This window comes from Acipenser ruthenus, chromosome 12, assembly GCF_902713425.1.
Source record: "Acipenser ruthenus chromosome 12, fAciRut3.2 maternal haplotype, whole genome shotgun sequence".
Classification (NCBI taxonomy): domain Eukaryota; kingdom Metazoa; phylum Chordata; class Actinopteri; order Acipenseriformes; family Acipenseridae; genus Acipenser; species Acipenser ruthenus.
This window is the reverse complement of record NC_081200.1, coordinates 28,687,732-28,705,825: the sequence shown is the minus strand read 5'-3', so window position 1 is coordinate 28,705,825 and position 18,094 is coordinate 28,687,732. Positions and strand designations below refer to the sequence as shown.

At 38.2% G+C, this 18,094-nt stretch overlaps 1 protein-coding gene across 1 annotated transcript in view; it reads left to right on the top strand.

The window, feature by feature from the left end:
- LOC117417391 (potassium channel subfamily T member 2) overlaps positions 1-16,253 on the top strand; it is a 72,590-nt gene extending 56,337 nt beyond the window's left edge. The window contains exons 22-29 of the mRNA XM_034029526.3: positions 448-582; positions 1,677-1,788; positions 2,998-3,099; positions 3,617-3,700; positions 8,988-9,116; positions 10,198-10,498; positions 10,968-11,052; positions 12,567-16,253. Of these exons, the coding sequence (XP_033885417.1) occupies positions 448-582; positions 1,677-1,788; positions 2,998-3,099; positions 3,617-3,700; positions 8,988-9,116; positions 10,198-10,498; positions 10,968-11,052; positions 12,567-12,675 (1,057 nt within the window). The 3' untranslated portion in view covers positions 12,676-16,253. The remainder of the gene's footprint in view (positions 1-447; positions 583-1,676; positions 1,789-2,997; positions 3,100-3,616; positions 3,701-8,987; positions 9,117-10,197; positions 10,499-10,967; positions 11,053-12,566) is intronic.
- The last annotated feature ends 1,841 nt before the right edge of the window (positions 16,254-18,094 follow it).

The window sequence follows — 18,094 nt, the reverse complement described above, 5'->3', positions numbered from 1 at the left end:
AAGCGTAATATAAAGGGGTGGTTGGTAGATTATAAAACACCCCTGCTATGATAGAGAATGAGGTAAGCAATGCAACACAATATATAGTTTCTTTCTAGGGGTGGGTGGAAGGCCTACCAGTATTTAACCCCCACCCCCGCCCTTGGCATCTCAACCTATATTCCAGGAACAATCATGGTTCACCATCTTCCTTTCTCGAAAATCTTCATTTATTGAAAGTTTCATCATGAAAGGCATTAGTGTGTTTTCCAACATGCTTCGTTGTTCTTTAAAAGATTCACACACTCCCTTGTTTTTATGTTGCTTGAATATTTGTATTTGGGCGACTAAATTGTAGCATTGCATTCTGTTCTCACAGCTTCAGATTCAGAAGATAATGCTAGCTCAAAGTATAGCTGCTTTTCATTTGTTTTAAAATAATCTTTTGATTGCATTTTGTCATGAAAGCCTAGATGATTTGCTTCGGTGTGGAGTCTCCTTTGCCGCTAACATGGTGGTTGTGGATAAGGAGAGCACCATGAGCGCTGAAGAAGACTACATGGCAGATGCCAAAACCATTGTGAACGTACAGACACTCTTCCGGTAAGCTGAGCTTTAGCAGTAAAAGCTGTTGCCATAGGCTGTTTCCTAACATTATTTATGTACTCATGAATGTTATCTAAGGAAATCTGTCCTCTTAAAAGCTTAATGTTATCAATATATAATCATACTTCTCAGACAAATGAGTTAATTGTTCTTAGACCATACATTTTTTAATAAGTATATGATGCAGTGACATGAGGGCTCTTCATATAAATTTAAAAATATGGTTTTAGAGAGGTAAGTGGAGTGCCTTAGTGCCTTAAACTGCTCACTTCTTTTGTTTGATCAGTAGATGGCACTGTTGCTTTGATTATGGAGTACTTGGAAAGTCATAAATCATCAAGATTTAGCTGTCCAGACAAAGAAATTATTTACTGACCCCTTTAAAGATTTGCCACATAGACAAGAAATGTCCCATTTAGCTTGGTTTAAGCCATTTATTTTATTCTTTTTTTTATCTCAAAAAACATCACACTTGACTATACACCTGGTATCTCCAGGCTTTAGGATATACATTTTATAAATCCTCAAACGGACACTGCAGTTTAGGTTTAAATCCATTATTCTGATAAAAATGTGTCTGGTCAGGTCATATGTTTGATTCACACAAGTCGAAGTGTCAAATAAATTCTGTCCTTTTTGTTGTCTTTATTTCAAGTTTAATCTGAAGGTTATTGTATCTACTGGCACCAGATGATGATTTATTATCTTGCTTTCCTCTGCATGCCCATTTAGTTGTTTTGTGTGCCTCAGGGGTTTTTCCTTTTTTTCCCCTTCTTGGGTATTTCTGATGGTTTTATTTTTTCAATATAGTATGTGGAATCAGAGCTGGCCACAGAGATCATTACATTACAGATGTGTTAGCATTAAAATGTAGCATACTTACAAGAAAAACAAAAGTGAGTTTCAAATAAGGTTAACTATGATGGGTTGCCTCCAGCTCCACCCGCTCTCTACAGAACAATCGATCAATCAAACAGTCAATCAATCAAATGAATCAATCAAATCTTATACTGTTGTGTGTTTGTTTTCTTATCTAATTTTATTTCTCCTCATTTTTAGTATATTTATTGTATTAATTTTCTCCATTTTAGACTGTTTTCAAGTCTCAGTATTATCACAGAACTTACACACCCTGCAAATATGAGATTCATGCAGTTTAGAGCAAAAGACTGCTACTCCCTGACACTTTCAAAACTTGAAAAGGTAAGAGAATTGTTTATTAATGTATTGTACAATAATGTTAGGGTAAGCTTCCAGACTTGCGGTCTTACCAATCCTGTCTTTAAAAGCAGTTGATCCCCCAACTAATAGCAAGTGATGCTGAATAATACATAGATGCATGAAAACAAGTGCATCAATCAACACTAATGGTATTATATATTGTTGATAAAGCACAGAAAACTCAACTTGTGAGTTAAGGTATGAGTTCAGGAAGTTTTGTGGTATAGCGCTAGTTGATTTGATTGTACAGTTCTGCTTACTCTTGAAAACATCATTGAAATGACTGGAGTTGACAGAGAAGTCAATAAGGAATGTATTTTTTAATTGATTACATTGCGAGTTAAAAATATAATTGTGGCGCACATACAAAGCACATAGTATGGTATAAAAGGAAATAGGGAAATAACTGATCAGTGTCAAAATAAGAAGGAAAAGAACACCAGTCTTCACCACATTGAGATGACGCCTGAAGAAGAAGATAGTGAACTAGCTGGTTTCAGTGAAACATGAAAGATGAGTTCTTTAGAGGAATCCAGTCCTGGATAGATGAAATGAGTAGATCTAGAGGGTATCCATTCTTGATTTACGTGTATCGTTAACAAACATATGCACACCCATTGTATTCTGAGCTATTTTGCTTTCCTTTACAAACTGAATTTTATTTATAGACAATTTCTGCTAGTCATTCAGTCCCCTATGCAACCTCTACAGGGAGTCTTTTGATTTCATGCTTGGATCAGCAGCAGTGACCGACAGCAATTTGTGGATACCTGTCCCTTTTAATATATTTCTGCAAAGCCCTGGTATCCCTCAAATATCACTTGTTGTATCTGTGTTGTTTGGCTTCAGCTTTCTGGCTTAAAGTACTGCCTATTGTGACAGAGTTACTGTACTATATCTAATGTTCTTTGAGGAACTTAAATATATAACAGTATTTCATTGCTTTAAAAAAACAGATGGAAACAGGTGAACAATAGTTTGTATCTGTTTTTCCTAATGTTTTGTGCTACTGTATATCATCATTTTAGAAAAGCTTTATTGAGTGACTAATATCCAGATCATTATTATTGTTTTGATTTATAATATAGCTTTTGGTCATTAAAGCTTTTAAAAGCAAGCACACAACTTCCGGTAGAGGGCAGTATTATTCTTCACAATATAGTGAACTTTTTATTTTTTTTCTGTTGACAGAAAGAACGTGAGAAAGGCTCCAATCTAGCATTCATGTTCCGATTGCCATTTGCTGCCGGAAGAGTGTTTAGCATTAGCATGCTGGATACTCTGCTGTACCAGGTAATGTATTCTGATTTTCAAAATGTATTGCACCAGATGTCTATCAGCACCTCATTCACACAAATGTAACGTACATTTTTACGTTTGGTCCCTACATAATCTTATCCCAATCTAATATGCTCTGCCTTATTTGCAACCAATTTACACCTACATTGTCTGTAATAAATATAGTTCTAAAAATTATCTTGGTAATATACTGGCCTCCACACCTGACACGCTGTAATAAAATGTAAATCGTATAATTGTACTGTGTAATTATTTAGTAGGAAATATGACAACTGCCCTCATCGTTGTGTAAATTTAAATACAACTATTTGAATACAAATAGAATACAACGAAACAAAACGAAAACATGTTAATGTGAGACTGAAGGCCATTCACAGTAAGACAATTAACTTTAATTAGCATTGCATCTACCAAAGTTTGAATATACAAATGTTATGTTATAATTGTGTAAACTCATCTTGATTGTTACTCTATATACTGTACACACTTTCTTAATGCTTCTTCGTTGTAGTCCTTTGTGAAAGACTATATGATTTCCATCACAAGGCTGCTTCTGGGGTTGGATACCACACCTGGATCTGGGTTTCTTTGTGCTGTAAGTTTCATTTGAACCCGATGGGAATTGCAGTTTTTCTTATTTATACATGTACACATAGTGGATGATGCAGATCACACAAGATAAAACAACATAAAATATTGCAATTTCAAAGCAAGTGGACAGATTGTCATCTTAGCTTCATATAAAGGTTTATTGTTTGATTTTAACAAAGAATAATATTTTTTTGGTACAAGATTAAAATTTACATGCTTCAAAATGTATTCCCGCTACAAAGTTTACAAAATGCAAAATGCACTAATCTATCAATTGATCTGACAGAGAGAGAACAAGCTTAAGTGATAAATGCTGTGATCCTGCTTACATACTCAAGCTTATCTGGTCTTCATTTTAGTAGTCCGACTGAACAGCAGCTTTGTGTCCATCCTAAACATATTCAGCGGGATTTTAAGAAATTAGTAGGCTTGCTATAATATCAAATGTGTTACATGCAGAATTGTGGCATTTGATGTGTAACACCAGGGGATCATGGACAACAAAAACACTAGTTACCACATGTGAATAGGAGGGATAATTTAGTTGATGTTGGGTGACATTTTACAGGCTGTGATGCATTAGTGTCTCTCTCTATACCCACTTTAACAGCAAATGTTTTTCTGCTCAAATATTTACAGACACAGTGGTACCCATAAGTATTTTATACAATAATTTAATGTTCTGAATGTTCCTAATTGACCCTTGCTGTGTGCCAATATATATGTGTTGTCTTTGGTTCTAACTTACAACCATTCAGTAAGGTCTGTTTTAATGATCTAAACAGTAGCTAATCTAAATACATTCCCCTAAAATTTCTGATTTTTGGGAGCTCACATTTCACAATACTTTGTATTTTTTTATTGATGTTAATAACTGGGTGTGGCAGAGTGGTTCCAAGCCCTTTTCTTTAATCACTGGACCCCATAGCCTAACAAATACCATGTGGTACAGCGGTAGCAGTTGCTTCGGGTGCTTCGGGTGTATTCTCTCGCTCTACAGTACTCCCGTCTCTGGCTCAAAGGAAAAATGCCCCGATTAGCCTGGAGCGGGTTCTTTTAAGCTGTGGCTGGAGCCTTAATTAATTATCAATAAAACAATTACCTTGTTGAGGCTCCAGCCACATTCTCACAGGTTTTTAAATTAAAAACAAACAATAAAAACACGTCTTTCCCACCATCCTAAATACAAATATAATAATAATAACACACGCCCCCCCTCTTTGTGCGTAACACACATGGCCTTTTCGGACACCTCCCCCCTTAGTCCCCAAAGTCCCGGTTCACAGTCCCGGCCCAGGAACAGGGGCAATAACGGGCCAAAGGTGGCGGCCACAGCGGGAGGTCCTCCTCCCACCCCAACAGCTGTAGCGGCCAGGCTGACCTTCCCCCCTACTCTCTGTAGCCGTCAGCTCCCACTTCTGGGGCTCCGACCACCGAATTTCCTGCAGCGAAACTGCTGCGGGGGGAGCTGGTCTCCTGACCTCTCCCCCCCTCTTCATAGCCGGCAGCTTCCCAGGCGAAGCCGAGCCAGCGGCGACCCCAGGCGAAGCAGAGCCGGTGGCAACCCCAGGCGGCGACGGCAGCAGTGGACCCTTGGGAGGCGACGGCAGCAGCGGACCCTCGGGAGGCAAACTCAGGAGGGGAGCCCCTAGCCATAGAGGCGACAGCGGGAGCGCCACCTCCCTCGTACCCTGCAACTGGTGGCTTCACAAGTGATGCGGAGCAGCAGGCAACGCCAAGCGATGCGGAGCAGCAGGCAACCCCAAGCGATGCGGAGCAGCAGGCAAACCCAGGCGATGTGGAGCAGCAGGCAACCCCAGGCGATACAGAGCAGTAGACGACCCCAGGTGATGCGGAGCAGCATACGACCCCAGGCGATGCAGAGCAGCTGGCAACCACAGGCGATGCATGGCAGGCATCCTTGGGCAGAGCGAGGAAGGCATCCTTGGGTGGAGCAAGGTAGCCATCCTTGGGCAGAGCGAGGCAGGCATCCTTGGGCGGAGCAAGGCAGGCATCCTTGGGCTGAGCGAGGCAGGGCAGGATTTGTCCTTCCCATGGCATTCCCATTCACCCTCTGCTGGTGGAGGTGGGAGGGGCAAGCAGTCATCCCACGGTGGTTGAGGTGGAACCAGCAGGTATTCACCCTTTGCTGGTGGAGGTGGGAGCGGTAAGCCGTCCTCCCACATTGGTGGAAGCAGAACCAGCAGGTATTTCACCCTCTGCTGGTGGAGGTGGCGGAGGCAGAGGAAGCGGTGGAGGTGGGGGCAGCATTCTTCCTCTGCTGGTGGAGATGGGAGCAGCTGTCTCTCGGGCTTTGGATTGCCGCGGTCCCTCGGTCTGGGCGCTGGACGCTCGCGCTCCCCCCGTCTGGGCGCTGGACACACGGGCTCCCCCCGTCTGGGCACTGGACACACAGGCTCCCCCCATCTGGGCGCTGGACACATGGGCTCCCCCCTTCTGGGCGCTGGACGCACAGGCTCCCCCCTTCTGGGCGCTTGACGCACGGGCTCCCCCTTTCTGGGCGCTGGATGCACGGGCTCCCCCCTTCTGGGCGCTGGATGCACGGGCTCCCCCCCTGGGCGCTGGATGCACGGGCTCCTCCCACTGAGGCACTAGTTCCTCCTCTTCATAATAGCAGAAGGGACAGTTGGCAAACCAATGTTTTTGGTCGCAGAGGGGGCACACATGCAATGGCTGACTATATCGCCCTGGATGTCTAGCCATTAGACGATACTCCTCCTCCCTGTCCTTCCTCTCCTGAGCCAGGTCTTCCTGCAGTTCCCCGCAGCCGTCTCTCCAGCTCCAGCCTTCCATTTTTTATGTATTTATTTATTTATTTTTTCCAAACACAAAAAAACAACAAAGGTGGGTATGGGAACGAAACGCGTTTGCTCTCAGCTTTTAATAATAAATCAAATAATAAACAAAACCCCTACACAAAACAAAAGGGCTTGATGGTCAAAATAACAAATACTGTGTGCTACAGCGGTAGCAGTTGCTCCGGGTGTATTCTCTCGCTCTATAGTACTCCCGTCTCTGGCTCAAAGGAAAAATACCCCGATTAGCCTGGAGCTGATTCTTTTAAGCTATGGCTGGAGACTTAATTAATTATTAATAAAACAATTACCTTGTTGAGGCTCCAGCCACATTCTCACAGGTTTTTAAATTAAAAACAAACAATAAAAACACGGTTCTACCACCGTCCTAAATACAAATATAATAATAATAATAATAATAATAATAATAATAATAATAATAATAATAATAATAATAATACTACAAAACATACAAATAATACAGGGGCCGGGTGTACCCCATCACACTGGGTCAATAAATCAACCCTGGGAGAAACACGAGAATGATTAATAGAGGTTTTTGTTATTATATATATATATATATATATATATATATATATATATATATATATATATATATATATATATACACAGTACATATTAAGGTTTCAGATTCAGCAGAAATACCTACTTTTTGAGCAGGGTTTGGATTCAGCCGAATACGTAAGCTTCGGTGAACTGAATCCGAATCCTAGATCCGTCCAGATGCAGATCCATTTTAATACATCCCTCCAATGTGTGCGGTTCTTTAAATAAGACACAAAACCGGTATTGAATATAACTGTTGTATTTAATAACAAGAACATGTTTGATGAACTCTGTCGCAGCTCTCAACTCTCTAAATTACTGGTGGCGCACATACTAAACATGTCACACAGATGCTGAATGCAAACATACCCCCGTATGTAACAGCACATTCACATCACACTTTTTATAGAGTACAGTTATGTAGTAAACCTGTAATATAAAGTAATGGGAAACTGTTGTAGACTTTTGTGCTTTTGTTGCTTCGTCTGAGACGTGTTCTAGAGGTTATATTGAGAGAAAAAATAAATAAAAAAATCGGTGCACAGAAATATATATATTTTGTAACTTTACAACTGTCAGATGTGCAAGACGTTGTTGAACAATATGCTTTCGTAAATTACATTTTTTGTTATTGTACCAATACAAGTTAAACCATTTGGCAACTAATGTATTTTATTAAAATACTTTATTTTATTTCGTAGCCTATTTGATATGTGCTACACACACGGTGCATTTAAATCAACGTGGGTTTTATTCGCAGGGAGAGTCAGGTCACTCATCAGAGTAATTTTTTCCTCATCACTCTCAGATCAGATGACACAGGTTGATGGCAAAGATGCAGCTCTGCTTTCTTGTAAAGGTAAAGTAAGAAGAGGTATTATAATAGGAATATATATATATATATATATATATGTTTTTTAAGTGGCCAATATTACCTCATATTTTCTTCCCAATTTAGCAACAACTCCACACACCTCTCAGGAGAACCGAAGGTTCAGTGGGCATCCTTCGATCCCATGAACATGACTATTTCCTCTTTTACACCCAGGAACTCAAGCAGATGTCAGCGAGTTACCAGCCTCTTGAGGACAAAGACCAGCCCTGCAGTTGTCTGCTTGAGCTTACCAGGTGCCTGGCCAGTAGGGGCCACTGTAGCACAATGAGGAGAAACAGTTCCTGCTGGTTTTGACTCCCTAACTTCTGGGAGAACCAGAACCAATGTGACGCTCCCTCTGGAATCCCCAGCAAAGAATGACGACTTTGCACAACCAGGCCGCTCCCCTGCGCTCCCCTTGCTGCATGACTCCCTGCACACCATGCAGCTGTGCTTTTACCTGGTGAGCCACTCGGGTACCTAATAAAGAGTTTTAATACTGAAGGGCAGTTTTAAGATCTGCCACTGTTTAGATCATTAAATCAGAGCACAGTGTATCTTTACTCAAATTTGGTATGACCCCCCTTTCAATTAAACACAGCTTCTAGACAACCTGTCACAGCATACACAAGCTTTGCAGGGAAGCCACTATGCTTAACATATCCCTTTCAACTGCTCAATACTTACAAACCTCTTCTACTTGATGCAGAAATCCCTGAAATCCCGTACTGTATGGGCTATATACAGTACTAAGAAATATTTTTCAGTGTAATCACAACCCACATTTATTGCATGCTACTCATGGGAATACTACTGTTAAAATGAATAAAGAGTGTGTGAATACTGTATAGGTACAACTGTGTAGTAAATTCAAAGCATATTTTTGGTGGGCAAAATACTGAAGATAGACCTGAAGCTGGAAATTGATAAAACTTTATATACAGTTTATCATTAAAAAGAACTTCAGGAACTCCAGCTGTCTTGTTAAAGACAACTGCTACATATGATATAAACACCTTGTGGACTCGTTCTAGATGAAAATCACAGAGGATGATTTATGGATCAGGACATATGGAAGGCTGTATCAGAAGCTGTGCTCCTCCACAGGAGATATTCCCATCGGAGTTTACAGAACAGAATCACACAAACTAGCAACTTCAGAGGTACTGCTTTAGCATTATTTTTCATTGGCTTTTGTTAAAAACATGTATATTTTCTTTTGTGTAAAGATTATGTGCTTCCTGTTTGTATATTTCCATTTTTTTCCCAGTCACTTATGTCTAAATTACTTTGCTATTTGTTTTCTTTTCCTGCAATGTTAGTTTTGTGAAATTAACCCACAAGTAAGTATATGTACAGTATGTCTTACACCCGGAAGCTATTTTCTTCATAAATAATAATAAAAAGTATATATTGAAACAAAACTGTTAAACCAAAGATAAATTACTTTTTAACTACATTTTTGCATGAAAGCTTGACAAAGAATGTGTTTTTGTTTTGCTTTGTTGGCAGATCTTGCACCATCGATTTTGTCGAATGGGTTCTCTATTTTAATTACACAAAGGCAAATCGAAATATTTTCTCCCTTCTCATATACATCTGTCATAGTGACATGTTATAAATTCTTCAACAAATTGTATGCAAAATCAGTCCTTGGCATAACTTTTTAAGTCTTGCAGAAAGGTAGCTATTCTGCTTGATAGACCATACAAAAGTCTGTCACTTTTGTTCAGCTCACAAAAAAATCATTATGCATGCATTATTTACTTGCAAAAGCAGGTTTTTTGTTATTTTTGTAAGTCTTTGTATGTAACATTTTTGTGGAGTAAAAAAACTGTTCATCATTAGGGAAGGAATCATATTTTAATACTTAACCCTTTTTTCACCCTGTTGATATACCATTTTAAATAAAAAAAATACAACAAATGTTCAGTGTTTAAATAGAAAATGAGTTTCATTTAAAAGTGAGGCTATATTCAATTTCCTGAAAACAAACGGTTTGGAAGATCATTTACATGTGAGCATATGCAGCCCAATCCTATGCCAATCATAAAAAAGAAACTCCAGACTTTAGCAGTGGTGTGCCTGACTGGGGGTAGGGTCTAATCTGGCACTCTGCATTGTAATATTTCAGAATGAACACAAACACATTTCTTGGCCTAACATTATTCCTTTAGACATCAATAATTAGAATACCATGAAAAGGACCCTTTTTTAATTGTATTTTTTTAATTATTATTACAGTCTCAGATTTCAGTTAACGTTGATTACTGTGAAGATACAAAAGAAACAAAAGACACTTTTGGTTACCGGAATAACCACCGCAACTCAACATCGAGTGACCAGTCGGATCGGCCACTCTTGAGAAAGAAAAGTATGCAGTGGGCGAGACGACTGAGCAGAAAAGTGCCAAAACACTTCAGCAAAACAGAAGAGAAAATAAGCAAGCAAAGAATGAGCCTTTGCAAGAGATCTGAAAGACAAGAACTGGCTGAATTGGTTAAAAACCGAATGAAGAATCTTGGTCTCTCAACAGCTGGCTGTGGTAGGATGCAGTATTGCAGGGGACTAACATATAGTAGCTCATACAGTATTTACAAAAAGGGTTTTCAAGCTACCAATTAAAATTCATGGCATCTGTACCATACAGCGAGATATTTACTACAGATAGGAATAAAGAATAAATAGCCACATTTCCATATGCAGTGTTATTTCTATTTTTTTATTATTATTTTTTTTTTTTAAATAAAAGATTACTATGTTGTAATGCAGGTGCTCTTTATGGATAATTACAGAGTCATTTTTTTTAAATTAATATTTTACTGTGCACTAATAATGTTTGATTTACAACCCCCTAAAGTGTACAGCTTTTTTTATCATTTGTTTAGGGAATATAAATTACCGTCTCACAACAATGTCAAGTATAAGTTTAGGGTTAAAACATGATAAAAAAATGATGTGCTTGCAATAATATTGACTCCCCAATATTTTTTTTGTGTCTTGTGTTCATCTAGAAGGAATGAATGATCATCAAAACATGCTCTCATACATTTTAATAAACCCTTCTCCAGACACACGCCTCGAACTGAGCGATATTGTGTAAGTAAAGCAGAAATCTGATATACACTGTAACTGGATTGAAACAAGCTTGTCGACATTAACCACAATCCTCTGGGGTCCCTCAGTGAATAATTAGAACTTAGACAAATTGAAATCATTTTTTTAGAAGCAGTGATTTTATCCAAAAATTAAATCTTAAAATTAAAGGACTATATTTAGAGATAGTTGAGGACAGACATATTATTAAAATAGCAAGAGTCCTGAAGAGACCATACAGGTATGTCTATCACATGACAAAATTGCATGCCTAGTAGGTCCCAAATTGTTAGGCTTTTGTGACTACTAATAATATGTACCAGAATAAATGAAAAATATGGTTTCAAAGCTAATAACAAGAAAAAACCCCAGAAAAATCTTTGTACTATTCATTTATTTTGTGGTGTAGACACTGTGCATTTGCAAAAGCTTAGGTAAATGCGACCCTTATCTTACCAAATTGCAGCGAGAATTTATTTTAACACTAGATGTAAATGTTGTTACAGTGACTATTTGAAGATTCTATATCCATGTTAGTTTAGAGGGCTTCTGCTTAAGAGATAGTGCAGGTTGATGAAGGCTCTACCATGTGGTAGTTGACTGCGACTGGTGTTATAGGTCCCGAGCCGAAGATATTGAAAAAGATTTTCTCGTTGTTTTCTGTAAAAAAAAAAAAAAACACACTATAAAACCTAGATTTTCCTTGAACTTGTAATGATTTGTTGGGTCCTCTTCCACTGAGAAAGATTTTAGGAAAATCGTCCCCAAATGTTCATAAAGGATCATAAACATAATTAGAGAAAAATCAAATAACTTAATTAAACAGAGCTGTTTATAGATATTTGAATGGAGCAAAATTAGTGACTTGTCCGTGTCCAGGTTTGTTGTTGTTGAAAGATGCTATCTGACCTCCAGTCCGGCTGAGTATTGATTGGGTGGTTTTGGTGGATAATAAAATTAATTTTTACCAATTGTGTCTTTGTTTAGTATTTGTTGTTGAATAGATTTTTTTATGGCAAGTCAAAATGAAAAAGAAAAACTGCACTTGAGCAGATTGGTTTTAAATTTGATTGATGGGTGGAAGCTGATTGGCTGGTGATACTGAATCGTTTTCTAATTTAGAATGATGAATGTTCTACTCAACCCTGATTCTTGGTTTATGGGGATGATAACTGTAAGACACATGTTTCAATAGCCTCGGGTTACATTCCTATCATAAATATTTTGTATTGTCCCCCAGTAAAAATAACACTAGGGTAAAATACTCTAACATAAGTATACTGTGCACTTTGTATATAACATACAACATGTATATGCTGTAGCACAGAAAAAGTGTGAGTATTAAAAATGAGGTTGCACCTAATTATTAATGCTGGAATTGCCTCATCCTCAGCTACACTACAGGACCCACATTCAATACTGGTCCAGGTCACCTGGCTGATGTACAATGTAATGATAACCCGTTTTAGCTCTATTAATCAAGTTTTTGTTTAAGCTACTTTTTTTTTTTTCTTCAGCTACTTAATCCGTCCTGATCCACTGGCCTATGTTCCGAAGGATCCCGACAGCAGGAAAAGTAGTGTGGGCAATAACACTGGAGTTGGTCAAGACGAGACCCAGCTTTGATGAATTCAAATAAGCTATGGACTGAAAGAAAACAGAAAACATTTTACCTTCAAGTATTAAGACACAAGAATAGCCAACAAAAATGTTGTACTTACAGTTCATGACTAATCAAAGCAACTTTTATATAGACATACATAATCAACTGATATTCAATCTGGAGCTAGACACTATATTAGTATGATTTCTAAGGCCCTGATCTTTAATCAGAAAATTAGTTATTTACAACATGGGTAAAGTTTTAAGTGTATTTGTAAGCGTCCATGCATGCCTAAGCATCAAAGATTATTACATGACTCCCATGCTACTGTTTTACCCTGGTGAGGTGTGTTTCAAAAGGAAAATTCACGATGCTTAAAATGGTTTGAACATAACTGTGGCAGTGTGCCAGGTCCCTGTGTGTATTTTATGTTATATGTTGTGTGTGGTGTGTTAATGTTGGTGGATATATATATTGGTGCACAGGATATAATGTGGGATATTTAGCATGAGTGATTTAAAATATATAGTTGTATTTAGGTACGGGGATTGCACAATCGCTTCACGTGCAGATAAAGTGTGTAATAGTATGTGAGCATGGGATTGCACAAATTAGTTCACGTGCTGGAATTCAAGTGAATAATTAATTAGCAATTGAATCCCAGTACAACCGTATATATAGATGCACGTTTGACTCACTCAGGTTTGGGTGTTCAAAGACAGAGAAAGGATATAATATGAATGAATGAATTAAAATAAGAAACATAACCATTGCTATTTCGTGCTGGAAGCACCAGCACGGTACTTGTTTGTGGAGTGTTCGTCCCTGTTTGTTAGTGTCTGTCTGTTTTGGCCACTGCGTCGTTTTGTTGCAAGTGTTTTTCGTTTGTTTAACCTTTTTATTCTGTTCATTTATTAAACCCCACAAGCAGAGCTTTCAGTCACTCGCAGTGCTGTGTGTTTCTTCCGGGTCTCACGTCACAGTTCAGACCAGCTTGCCACAATGACCCAGATCTCAAACACTTGTCATCAATCTAATTGGGTGAATGCATTCACATATAAAAGGAAAGCATTCCTCCAGATCTGGAATCCTGTGCAATCTATGTCTTGCCACGGTGCAGCTAAAATGCAGGGGTGTTCCATAAACATCTAATTATACATTAAATGATTACTTTTAATCCAAACTAGAGACTCAGTCAACTTTCATAAACTATGAAAGTACCGATGCAAACTTAAAAAAAAATATCACCTATCCCCAATTTCTATAATCTAACTACTATTTTTTGAATGCAGAGAAATAAAATAGAGACATGAAAGGATGAAGCTCAATAAATAGTTTAATGCTGATAAGATTTTTTTTTTTTTTTTACTAGAATCCACCAGCATACTATTTATAGAGCTTTGATGTTCAGTAGAGCCTTATCTCTGTTATGCAACTGGCTTATATAACACTTTTCTATCTCTAAGAATTAGTTAAAAGAGCACAAAAATATAACTTCAAAAAATATTTTCTTAAATGTGGGAAGTTGTATACAGAAACTTAAATAGTAATAAATGTAACTGTAAACAAAGTTTATTGTGAACATCATGTTTGTATTCCATTTCGGCATTTTGTTTTGGTTTATGTTGGTTTATGCAGCGGAATGTTAAATGGATAACCCTTGGTGGTGGTGTACATTTTTTATGGCCATATTTTTGTCACAGGATTATTATATACCTTAAATGTCTAAAAAAAACACAAAAAAAATGTCTGCAGTATATCATGGTACAAGCACAGGCTACAGAACTCTCAGCTCTTACAAGGGTGTGGTCTGTTGCAAACAGTATACAGGATTTCAAAAGCAGCCTAGCTGGTATAAAACCTCTTTACATTGAACCAAAACTGAACATAACCATTGCATAAGCTTCTAAATGAAATACACCCACACTCTACAAAACAGATCTGCTCTCTTTATTCCCCTTGTGCATTAACAAAAGGCAATGTTTCAAAGTAGCAACAAGCTGTTGTGGCAGACATTCTTCTTTTTGTTTGATGGTAATATTTTGTTAGGAAGCAAAACAAAACATACTTCCAAGTTAGCGATGACCAATTATAACAGATCAGCTATTTCCATGGTTAGACCTAAACGGAATGCACAGTACTGCATAGACATCAAGTTACCACATTCCATTCCTATTGACTATTGTTATTGAGTTTATGCTAATATAATACTCACTCAAGGTTTTATCAAATTTCCAAAAACTGGGGGAATATTTCTCATTGTTGATATTATTTACACAATAATAATAAATACAAATACACATCATAACCTGAAACCTTGCAGGCATTTCAATTGCTTTTTTTGGAGAGTGCATTTGGTACTGTGATCCAAATCTTTAACATTACGGTTAATTACGGCAATTATAACAAGTTTAGCTAACGATAAATAATTGTATATCAAAGAAATGGTGGATCACGTCAATGGCATCACCAGGATACTGGGCTGCAGGGCTTTATAATCATGTAATGCAGAGAGGTAGTTTACTGCAATATCTGCCTCTTCATAACATTAAAAACAAGAAACATTCAGCTGTATAAATTAACCTTATGCAAATGTTCTCATTAAAATGGTTTTAATTTAACAATGTGAGATTTATGCTATTGATAATACAAAAAACATTCTCGACAAAGCAGTTGGCTTATTTTATGATTATGTTTCTTTTAAATACTGATGAACATCTGTCCGTCACAGTTACAGTTGTCTTTAAATGGTATCCAGTCTCTCAAAGAGGTCAAAGATAAGCGGAGAGGATGAGCTACCCTCTCACTCCCAAACAGGGGTATCTCTCTAGGACACAAAAAAAAAAAAATACAGAATGGTTACGTGTTTTTAGAACTTGAGTTTAACCCTGCATGTCAATTACTTCCCAAAGGAATTCATATTTCTACCACCATATGTGCAAAATCACTTATTATTTATATGTTATATTTTATGTGATATAACCTCAGGCACAGAGATAACTAACCTAATGCAAAAAAATATTTTTTGTTGTTATTTTGTTAATTAACCACTCTGCAATTTATACAATCAGTTACAATTGCTTGACAGTTGCAATTTATTTATTTTTTTACCAGAACAAGGTTGCTCAAAGTCGATTAAACTTTGCATGGACATTTCTTGAAAGAAGCAATTCCTCTGTAAAGGGGCGTTTGACACCGGACGCGGCGCGACAGTGCCGTGCAGCAAAAACAATTGTTTTCAATGAAGGCGGTCACGCGCAGCAGCACTCAAGCGGTACCGCAGAGCAGCGTGCAGGAGATAAACTATTTACAACTTTCGCCGTGCCATGACGTAAACTACCAGCAGCCAATCAGGGGAAAGTAGGAGGCTCCTTTGTGAGGAAGAAATAAATAAAATAAAACTGAGGAAAAGCTTGTGGTTCTGATTTCAGATTTTCCAGAGTTGTTACCTTTTTCTTTTCTTGAGGATGTCATGGACCCACAGCGATCGTACATTTTTTTTTTCTTTCTCCGGTAGAGCAAGGCGATCACAGTTCTCTTTTTTTGTTTGCTGTTCATTGTTCCAGGTATTGTGTTGTCAGATGCACAGTACCACTGATTGTTGCCGCTTTTACAGTTCCGTCACCCCCCCCCCCCCCCAAAAAAAAGTTTGATATGATGGGATGGCAATAATTGCATTTTTTAATCATGTGTATATGATAATGCTCAATAATATCAATGTATAATGATGCCTTTAACTCGCTCTCTCTTTGCCTATACCCAGCAAACCAGACAAAACTCACAAAGAATAAAGAAAATATCTCAATTTTTAAAAGCAACATGTTTTTATTTTAAACAACACAATTGCCTGATATTTTGGGTAATTGTGGGGGGATTATGATGGTGTGGGAGGGTTAAAATTAGGTTTTATAAATACTTGAAATATATATATTTTTTACTAAGCTTTGTGTCTTTTGTATAAAGAGTTTTCCCTTCCCGCTGCCATTTACTGTTTGTTGCTTGTACATGCAGCCGTGACGTAACAACAGACCGTCCGCTGACTTTCCCCTGCCGCTTCCCTGCCACGTTGGGTGTGAACAGTGGTCTGCGGCGACTGCAGAGCAGCGAGCAAGAAGGCGGCATGCACGCCGCGTCTTGTGTGAACGCCCCTTTATTCACAAAAGTAACACCTCGTTGGCTAAGTTGTTGGAGGTGACATCATTTAATTAAATAATGTAAATATTCTACAGTCTGTGAATGCAGGTAGCCCACTTTTTAATGTGTTATTTATGTGCTTCCCTGTGGATAATTCTGGTATACCTTGAGTAAGTCAGAGAAGCTAGAAAGTTACCTGGAAAACTTTTCCATAGACAATGAAACTGTTTTACATAAACTGCAGTGCTAGTGTTGCAATCTTTTTGGATAGCGCTGTAAAGTAAGGGTCCAGAGGAACTATTTGTTTGTGCGTGTGTCATCCTCATACAGGATTGTGACAGAGATCAAATGATTTTTGGTGTTAGATCTCCTTCCTGACCTTCCTGTGAGGGTGCGGAATAAAGGGAACAGAGTACCATGGACTAGATTGCCCGACAGTTCATTCCCAGGGTTAGGTGGAAGTCGGTTATCTAGAAAGGGAACTGAGCTATGGTACACTAGAAGAAGCTTAACGGTGTGGCATCCGTGGATTGGAGGAACATGTGTGCTCGTTAACCAAGTGGTCATGATTGACGGTATATAAAGGGGACGTAGTGAGGTGATCTGTTCCTTTGTAAATGGTTAGAACAAACCTAAAAGGAGACTGGTGAAAACGTTAGTGTTTTGTTTGTTTTTACTGTCGTGTTTGAAAACTGTTTGTTTATTGTGATTAAATGGCTAACACGATCTGGAGCTGTCGCCAAAGGCCAGCACCAAACCAGACAACATCACTGCACTTGTATCACGGAGAACTGTATTGCACCACGAGCACTAATTTACTCACTAATGGACTTGTGTATGTGTTTCCTGTGGGTGTATAAAGAACGGGACTCTATCAGGACAAACCCGGGGATTATAAATAAAGTAATACGCTCTACTGTATTACTTAGCTTCATTTATTGTTTACTGTTTGTTTTGGCGTCAAGCACTGGAATTACAAATAATTAAATAACACTGCACCTGGATTATAATTGTCTGTGTTTATTGATCATCTGCACACTGTTAACCACAAGGGTATAATCATTTTGTGCTGTATTTCTTGGCCAAAAGACAAAAGGAATACACTAAAACCCCTTCTGTTGGATTTTTGGTGGTTTTTGGTTTTAAAATGTAATTTTCTCCAGTCGTGTAACACATATGGGGCTGTGCATTCATGTACCTTTCTGTCCGTATGTATCAAATATTCTCACAAAGCATGAAACGCGGGAGTGCAGAAATAAAGGAGATATATTACATTATACCTAAAAGCCCTTGGAGCAGTCACATTGA